This window comes from Trichechus manatus, unplaced genomic scaffold, assembly GCF_000243295.1.
Source record: "Trichechus manatus latirostris isolate Lorelei unplaced genomic scaffold, TriManLat1.0 scaffold00449, whole genome shotgun sequence".
Taxonomy (NCBI): domain Eukaryota; kingdom Metazoa; phylum Chordata; class Mammalia; order Sirenia; family Trichechidae; genus Trichechus; species Trichechus manatus.
This window is the reverse complement of record NW_004444385.1, coordinates 130043-139288: the sequence shown is the minus strand read 5'-3', so window position 1 is coordinate 139288 and position 9246 is coordinate 130043. Positions and strand designations below refer to the sequence as shown.

The 9246-nt window shown below is 45.1% G+C and overlaps 1 protein-coding gene across 1 annotated transcript in view; it reads right to left on the bottom strand.

Annotated features, from left to right (window-relative positions):
• Nucleotides 1-284: 284 nt before the first annotated feature.
• Nucleotides 285-9246, bottom strand: part of LOC101344017 (ferritin heavy chain-like) — a 133770-nt gene continuing 124808 nt past the window's right edge. The window contains exons 2-4 of the mRNA XM_023725833.1: nucleotides 8137-8313; nucleotides 7893-7950; nucleotides 285-965 (exon numbers count right to left, since the gene is read on the bottom strand). Coding sequence (XP_023581601.1) covers nucleotides 285-965; nucleotides 7893-7950; nucleotides 8137-8313 — 916 coding nt within the window. The remainder of the gene's footprint in view (nucleotides 966-7892; nucleotides 7951-8136; nucleotides 8314-9246) is intronic.

Here is a 9246-nt window from a genome sequence, read left to right as displayed (position 1 = left end):
TGTCCCTCCCTCCACCCCTGGAATTCCTGAGCTTCGTGAGTTTGGTACATGGGTGGATGGGGAGACTCCTGGACCACTGCATGGGGATGTGCCTTGTTCTTCAAAGTTGGGCGTTCTGCACACACAAGAATTCACCAGGAGACCTTTATTGATTTAACTCTGGTACCAAGTCACTTTATTGGAAGAAATGGTAGAGTACGAAGAGAAAAGAGAGAATTGAACGTGTTGTAACCGTAGCATGCTTGCATGCACCAGGGACCACGTAAGTTCCCCGGTGCTAAGGCTCAGCTCTCCTTGTCGCTGTTGCCCAAGGTGAACATGTCAAAGAAGTACTCGGCTAGGCCGGCGTCCAGGGCCCCAAGCTTGTGCAGGTAGGTCACGTGGTGGCCCAATTCCGTCATGGCCCTCACCTGCTCATGCAGAAAATGCCTCTCCAGGAAGTCACACAGCTGCGTGTCGCCCTTGTTGGTGGCCAACCGGTTCAGGTCCAGGAGGCTCTGGTTGACGCTCTGCTCCAGGTGGAAGGCGCACTCCATAGTTTTGAGCCTGTTGCCCCAGTCGTCCAGGTCGAGCCTCCTGATGTCTGGGAGCTGGATGCGGCCCATGCGCTGGTTCTGTGTCCTCAGCAGCGTCTCCGCGTGCTTGTGCTCCTTGGGTGACTGGCGCAGGAAGTAGGCGGAGAAGTTCTTCAGGGCTAAGTCTTCGCGGTCGATGTGGTAGGCCATGGAGAGGTACACGTAGGACGCGTGGAGATCCCCGCTGATCTGCCGGTTGATCGTCTTCTCGCACTTCTGGTGGTACTTCCAACGCACCTGAGACGATGGCATGGTCGCCACGGCGGGTGGCTGGGGCCAGGCGGCGACGGCGCAGGCGCTGGTGGACCACAGCGGGCGGCGGGCGGCGGGCGCGGCGGGGACCACGTTGCGTACCCAGGGTGGGCGATGACCCAGGACGTCTCTGTGCGGCTATAGGGGTGGGATCTGGATCCGGATGGCAGGACTCAGACCAGGAAGGCAGAGCTGGGACCCGGCTGGCGGGGTCCTTTATAAAGGGGGCATTGGGACCCGGATGATGGGTACGTTATAAAGGGGGATTGGAACCCAGATGACTTTTCCATTATGGGGGGCGGGGCGGGTCTAGAACGCCGGCCTGGAACAGGGGGAGGTGCCCGAGCCCCGCGTTCCATGGAGCAGTAACCCTGGTTTCCGTGAACTGTCAGCCTCGATTTAGTTTTTAATTTGGGCAATAGCACTTCTAGTTTCTGATAACTTTCTCTTACTCTTTCGTTGCTCCATTCTATAGAAGCCTATTCTTATTTTATAAACCCAGTATCTTTTTAAGACTGAGAATTTGAATTTGAAGTTTTGGGTAAAGTTCTCTGTATGGTTGTCCCAGAACCATTTGTTGAAGAGAGTATTTTTTCAACATTTAATAGTCTTTGAATCCTTGAAAATCAATTGCTCATAGATGTATGGGTTTATTTATGCACTTTCAGTTCTATTCCATTTATGTATATCCCTCTCTAATACTTACAGTCTTGATTAACGTAGTTTTGTAGTAAGTTTTGTTTTCAGAAGTGTGAGTCCTCCAACTTTGCCTTTTTTCAAGATTGTTTTAGCTATCCTAGGTCCCTTATAATTCCATATGAATTTTTGGATAAGTTTGTTAACCTCTGCAAGAAAAAAAGCTGGGATTTTTGACAGGGACATGTTGAATCTGTGGATCATTTTGGGCAATAGAATAATAGAATGCGGGCCCATAAAGGCGGGAGCCGCACGAGAGCTGCTCTCCATTAGCAGGAACCCTGGCCTCTGTACATTTGAGTGTCAGCTTCGATTGAGTTTTTAATTTGGGCAATAATGCTTCTAGTTTCCAAGAACTTTCTCTTATCCTCTCATTGCTCCATTCTATAGGAGCCTATTCTTATTTTATAAACCCATTGTCTTCTTTTAATATCTGAGAAAATGAATTTCAATTTACTCATACAGTTCTCTTCTGTTTCCTGTATTATATCTGTTCCCTCTTCCCTCCAATGAATTTTGGTTATTCATCATGAGCCTCTCTTTCATTTATCTCACATACCTGACAAACCTGTGTACATTCATATAAACGAACACTAAATGACTTGTTTGATTAGTACAGGTAATTAGCGTGAATTTAATTGGTGATTGTGATATCCATTTCCCCTGTCGGCCCCTTTGAATGGAGAGCAGGATGTGTCAATGAGGCAAAGGTCTTCTCCCTTTGGGATACATGGCATGCAGCTAGCAGGTAGGGTAGAGGCCTCCCACATGGCAAAATAAGCAGGGCACTTCTCAGGTATTGGAAGACTAGTGTATTTCCTTCTAGGTTGATGTGCACTTCTGTTTTCATTCTCCTCCAATTGGCTGTGTAAGTCTGCAGTTGTCTCAAGTCCTGCTCTAATTTGGGATCCCTTCACAGTCAGGTTCATTTTAGGGATTAAGCAGGAATCACAGCCACTGGAGTTTACTGCCTGGTGTAAGCAGGAGTGGGGAAGGGTCACAGGAGGACAGGGACAAATTGATCTACATTTCAGACAGTAGCTCTTTAATCTCACAGTTGACCCAGAACCTTCTTGGGTGCTTTGATTTCATTGAGTCTGTTCTTGTAATTTCTCTGAATGTGCTTGATTTTCTATTGTAAGTTTGTTTTAGTTTACCAATCTAATTGCCTCTGATTTATCTATCTTCCAAGAATTCCTCACAGTTTCTTGTCTGATAGTGACACTTTTTCGTGTGTGTGTGTGTGTGTGTGTGTGTGTGTGTGTAGATAAATTTTTGTGTTTAGTCCACCACCATAATCAATTATCTTTTTTTTTTTTACTTCTAAAAATGCAAGTACTTATTTTCACCCTCTCTGCACTGATGCACTTGAATGTCACCTGTTGCCATTCCATGGGGAAAAATGGAACATTGAGGGGGCTGGCACTTTTCTCTTTTTGGCTTCTTGCTTCCACTATCACAGTAAGTGAATCACAGTTTAATTGTTTCAGTTTTGTTCCTTGGCCTAATTGACCAACTTGACACCTGGCAACTCTGACAAATTGGTGCAGTAAGCAGGATGGTCAAGTAATCCCAGTGCCATTCTAGATGAACAAACAATTTGAAGATCCCACAGAGAAATTTTGGGAAGTGTTAGCAGAGCCCGCAGGGCACTCTCGGTAGGTAATAATAGATCATTTGCAAGAGTCTGAGGACACATTTCCAGCCATGCCAATGGGTCTCAGTAACTCCTAGTGGATGTCATGGGGGCACTTTTGAAGAAGGCTTGTGGATTGTTTACCTAACTTTTCATTTCTTAGGGGGCCATTGGTTTAGCTCTTTAGCCCCCAACTCTCCAGCTAAACTTGCCTGCCTGATAAGTCAAATTAGAAATCCAATGGTGGGGCTTTAAGAAAGCTAGAGAAGTAATTCCCTGGCTACTGCTTATGATTGTCTAGTGATGGATCCAAAACTTGTTGGAGACCCTGTGAGCAGAGTTGTGCCCAATGACTATTGTTAGCTCTAAGCAGATCCCTGGCACCAATGGGCAGCCTGCAACACAGCAAGTTATTGAGACTTGTGCCTTTTTTTTTTTTTTAGTAGTAGGGGGTTTAATTAATAACTTTTTTTTTCACTTTCAAGCAGAAATCTTGACGTTCCTCTGTTATTTCAACACAGTGGCAGGTCTCTATATTGTCACGATTTTTCTCTTCCTCCTCCAGCACAAATGTCTTATCAAGGTTTCCATGGTTTCTGCTACTTCCTTGTCTCCTACTGTCAGGATGTGAAAATGTGGCAGACCAACATGATAGCCTGTAGGACAGTGATATGGCCAACTTTCCTTCACACAAAATTGTGGCAAAGTTGGACAATTGATTGGGTCCTTAGGCAAAACAGTAAAGGTGTACTGTTTTCCTTTCCAGGTAAGAACAAACTGCTTCTGATATTTTCTATTTATGGGATAAAGGGATAAAATAGTCACCAATTTAATAGCTACATAACAGATTCAAAAGACTCTAATGATTTTCTCTACTAAGGAGACCTCATCAAGAAAAGCAACTATAACTGAATTCACCACCTGATTGAACTTACAATAATCCACTGTCATTCTCCAAGGTGCACCTGTCTTCTGCATTAATTCAACTTGAGGTGTGATAAGAATCATCAGTCTTTATCTTTCAATCCTTTAATTGTGGCACTAACATCTACAATTTCTCCAGAGATGAAGAGCTGATTTTGATTTACTCTTCTGAAAAAGAAGGGCAATTCCAGATTCTTCTACTTTGCCATTTCTACCATAATAACATTTACACAAGTGGTTCTTGACCTAAGGCAAAATTGTGCTTCAAGAAAGTATCTTTATAATCCTCTTTGCTTTCCATTTTTCTCCTTAGTCCCAACTTTATAAGCTTCATGCCCTCTTTTTTTTTTAATTGTGCTTTAGGTAAAAGTTTACAACTGAAGTTAATCTTTCATGCAAGAATTTATACACATATTGTTATCTGACACTAGTTGCAGTCCCTATAATGTGACAGCACACTCCCCCTTTCCACCTCGGGTTTCCTGTGTCCATCCAACCAGCTCCTGTCCCTTTCTGCCTTCTTGTCCTGCCTCTGGACAGGAGCCGCCCATTTGATCTCGTGTATCTGCTTGAACTAAGAAGCACACTCTTCATGAGTATTATTTTATGTTATATAGTCCAGTCTAACCTTTGTCTGAAGAGTGGGCTTCGGGAACAGTCTTAGTTCTGGGTTAACAGAGAGGCTGGGGGCTATGGCTTTGAGGGTTCTTCCAGTCTCAGTCAGACCATTAAGTCTGGTCTTTTTACATGAATTTGATTTCTGCATCACACTTTTCTCCCGCTCCATCAGGGACTCTCTGTTGTGTACCCTTTCAGGGTGGTCATTGGTGTTAGCCAGGCACCATCTAGGTCTTCTGGTTTCAGGTTGCTGGAGTCTCAGGTTTATGTGGCCCTTTTGTCTCTTGGGCTTTATTTTCCCTGTGTTTTTGGTGTTCTTCATTCTCCTTTGTTCCAGGTGGGTTGGGACCAACTGATGCATCTTACGCGGACTCAAAAATAATGACCATCCGTTTGAGGTCTAAATGTCAACATTTTCCTTAAAGAGGTCCTGCTGCTTTGACTTAGGAGCCCCATGGGTTAGATATCAGTATACTGAATAGAAATTTTTATTAAACCACAAGAGCATACAAGTTAGGAGATTTGGATTTACCACCATGGAGGTGGATTAAGGGTGTTATTCTTGCACATGGTACAGGAAAGACTATCCATGTTGCAATCAATGGGGCAAAGTCCCCCCCAACAGATAGGACAGGAGCACCTTTGAACCCTCGAGCTAGGGTACAAGGGCGGGAGTGAGAGGGTATCTAACCTCTTTAATTCTCTTTCCCTCAGAGTAGCCAGGGTGATTCCTACGTTTCTAAATTTATTGATATTCCTGTCCAAGGCAGTTGCCATCACCATAAATTTGATGAACAGCTGAATTATGTCACAGTCCAACCCCACAGATAAACATCTGATTGCTGTGCTGATGAATAATGCGAACAGATTTTTCTCTAACCACGGACCTTTCTCAGGTACCCCAACCTTATTAATCTCTACTCAATGTATTGCCAGAACTGGGCTCTGACACCGCAGGATCGAAACACCTCCTTAGATGTCAACTCGCTCCAGTCCTAGATAGGGGCACCTGAAACGTTTGGGAGAGGGAGCGTGGGATCCACTGTCGGGACTGTTCTGACCTCCATAGTGGTGGCCTTCTTCTTTACTACACTTGCCCCTGCCTTACACAAACTCTTCAATTCCAGTCAAGGACTCTGCCCACCAGGAAAGACTTCTAGCTTGTTGATCTCCATGGTAGTCAGTGAGTCTTACATTCTCAGCACCGTGTGTGTCGCCCTGGGGTATTCCTTTTTTTGTTTTTTTTGTGGAAACCAGGCATTCACCGGTTTGCCAATTCAACATTTTTCATGTGTACAATTCAGTAAAACCAATTCCGTCAATCATGTCGTGCTACCATAACCAATATCCAGTGTCAGATTTTCCACTCCCATAAACAAAAACTCAGTGCTACCTAAACTATGATTCCCCCCTTTCTCTGTCCCTCCTGCCGCTGATAACCACTATTAAACTAATCTCTGTACTTTTTCCTATTCTTGGTATTTCATATAAGTGAAATCCTACAATATCTGCCCTTTTGTTATTGATTAATTTCACTCAGTATAATGTTTTCAAGGTTCATCCATGTTGTGGCATATATTAGGACTTCATTTCTCTTTATGGCTCAGTAATATTCTATTGTGTGTAAATACCACATTTTGTTTATCCATTCATCTGTCAAGGGACATTTGGGTTGTTTCCACCTTTTGGCTATTGTGAACAGTGCTGCAATGAACATTGGTGTACATGTGTCTGTTCTCTTTGATGCTTTCAAGTCTTTTGGGTATAGACCTAAGAGCAGAATTCCTGAGTCATATGGTAGCTTTGTATTTAACTTTCTGAGGAAAGGCCATATCATTCTATAGGTTGTCCCTTCACTTTGCTGATAAAATCACAGGTGAAAATGCATGAAATAAAGATGTATGAAGCATTTTTAAAAAATAATAAACGTGCCCCTAAAATTGCATACTATTAGTTTTTGTATATTTTTCTTTAATTTAGATGTAATTATTTGATATCTGTTAAGGTTTGGATTCAGACCTCCCCCTTAGCTTCAGATTCATTTTCTGCTACCTGCAGGACATCACACTTGATGTCTAATAGGCATCTCAGATTTTACAGGACAAGCCTTCCCACCCCTCCACCCAGGTGCCCCTGCAAATGTCCCCACTAATAAATAGCACCACCATCAACCCAGTGTTGTTGCTGTTAGGTGCCATCAGGTAGCTTCCAACTCATAGCAACCCCATGTAGAACAGAATGAAACACTTCTCAGTCCTGTGCCATCCTCACAATCCTTGCTATGGTTCAGCCCATTGTTGCAGCCACTGTGTCATTCCATCTCATTGAGGGTCTTCCTGTTTTTTTAAATTATTTTTTATGTGAAAGTACACAAGTTTAATACCTGTAGATGAACAGAAAGCATCGCAGCACACAGATGCAATGCTACAGAAAAACGGGGGTGGGGGTGGAAGATGAAGTGGGCAGTGGGACACTGGGTGAAATCACAGGGCACTCTCTACTTCTCTCCTGGGTTCTATTATTCATTGTAATGGCCACACAGAACTCACAGACCATACTCAGAGTTATGTGGTTTGTTAGGGAAGTAACAGGCTATAACTTGGAATCAGGATCAACTTGGAAATAACAGGAATAACTCGGGATCAGGATCAGAAAGCACATAGCCGAAGTTTAGAAAGGTCCCCCGAGGTGGAGAGCATATCCTTCCCTTCTTTAGTGCAGAACAGCTTCCAATCAGGACAACTTTCTTAGCTGCTCTCAGCCGTGCTAACAAGCAGGCCCCTCTCAGCCATGCACTCCTGTCTGCCTTCAGCCTCCCCTCTGTCGGCCTCTCTGCTGCTAACTGGCCCAACTCATGGCCACTGTAACAGCCCCATCAGCTCTCCTAGCTGTTTTCCTAGCAGCAGCTTTCCGCTGTCACAGCTGCTCTGCAGGCAGGCCCCCTTCCGGGCTCTTAGCCATCTTCAGTGTTACAGCCCTTGACCTGTATTACAGCTCTTTCAGGAGTCGTCGTCACCCCCACCTTGACCCAGGGGTACCAAAAATCCACGGATGCTCATGTCCTGTATATAAAATAGCGTTAGTATATATATACACATACACAAAGCACAGGAATGTAGTGTTTCACTTTGAAGCGGAATAGTGATGGTCGGCCAGGTCAGGGTGGACGCACGAGGTGCTGGAACAGTCACTTTGAAGCACAGCTGCATCCAGGCCTCCCACTGCAGGCTGCCCTCGGAGCCAGGGGTCCTTCAGGTAGGAGGTCCTGGGTGACTGGATGCTTCACATATGTGTGCGGAGAGTGCTAGGTCCTGGCCTGCCAGCTTTGTTCTCTCCTTCCAGTAGAGACCTCTGCCACAAGCATGCTCTGCAAGACTCTGTCAGACCAAGAAGCATCTGAGCGTAAGTTCTCAACCCCATTCCTAGTGTCCTCACTTGTCCAAATCGTGTCGGGGTGCGGCTGCGTCCTTCCCCCTGGGAGCTTCATCCTTCACGGCCACATACCGTTCCTCCTGGGGAGCCCTTGCTTGCCTTGTGCTGCCATCTGCCTTGCCCCTAGGCCCTGAGCTCTCCCCACAGCCACCAACATTTTCAATCTGCAGTTGGTTGAATCTGTGGATGCAGAACCCACGGATACTAAGGACTGACTGTATAAGCAAACTCCTTGTCAACTGCAAGGCGTGGCCCTCATAGCAGGACCAGTTTAAACCTGCATGGGGTTTGCCCCATTCTTAAAAGTTGAGAGTGTTACCCACACAAGAGTGACCTGGAGACCTTTACTTATTTAACTCTGGTACCAAACCACTTTATTGGAAGAAACGGTAGACTTGGAAAAGGTAAGTGAACGTGTTGTAACTGCAACATGCTTGCCTGGCACCAGTGAGCAGAGGAAGTCACCTTATTGCTATGGGGAAGCCCACCTAAGTCCAGGGTGAGCTTGTCAGAGGTATTCTGCCATGCCTGCTTATGATGCCCACATTTTCCCACCTAGACTCAACAAACGTTAACATTTGCATGTTTTAATAAACTAAAACATTTTAGACTAAGTAAATCCACACCCACTGCCTTCAAGTGGATTCGGACTCCTAGTGACCCTATAGGTCAGAGTAGAACTTTCCTCATAGGGTTTCCAAGGCTGTAAATCTTTACAGAAGCAGACTGCCACATCTTTCTCCTGGGGAGCAGCCGGTGTGTTTGAACCGTCAACCTTTTGGTTAGCAGCCAAGAGCTTTTAATCACTGGGCCACTAGGGCTCTCCATAGACTAAATTAAAGACCCCCTTTTTTTAAATCCCATTCCCTTCACACTCCACTCCTCTGACCCCAGCGGCAGCCACTATCATGAATTCCGCGTCATGTTCTTATCCTTTTATGCATGTAGTCACCCAGGCACCACCCCATCACCCCCACCCCACCTTGCTTATAAAGGGAAGATTACTTTTGTGTTTTCCATGCTCACCTGAAATACTGTTTCCCCAGTATTGTGTACTGTCTTACGCTTCACCTAAGTTACCACTTATCTATGGTCTGCTTAGTATTTCCCCCC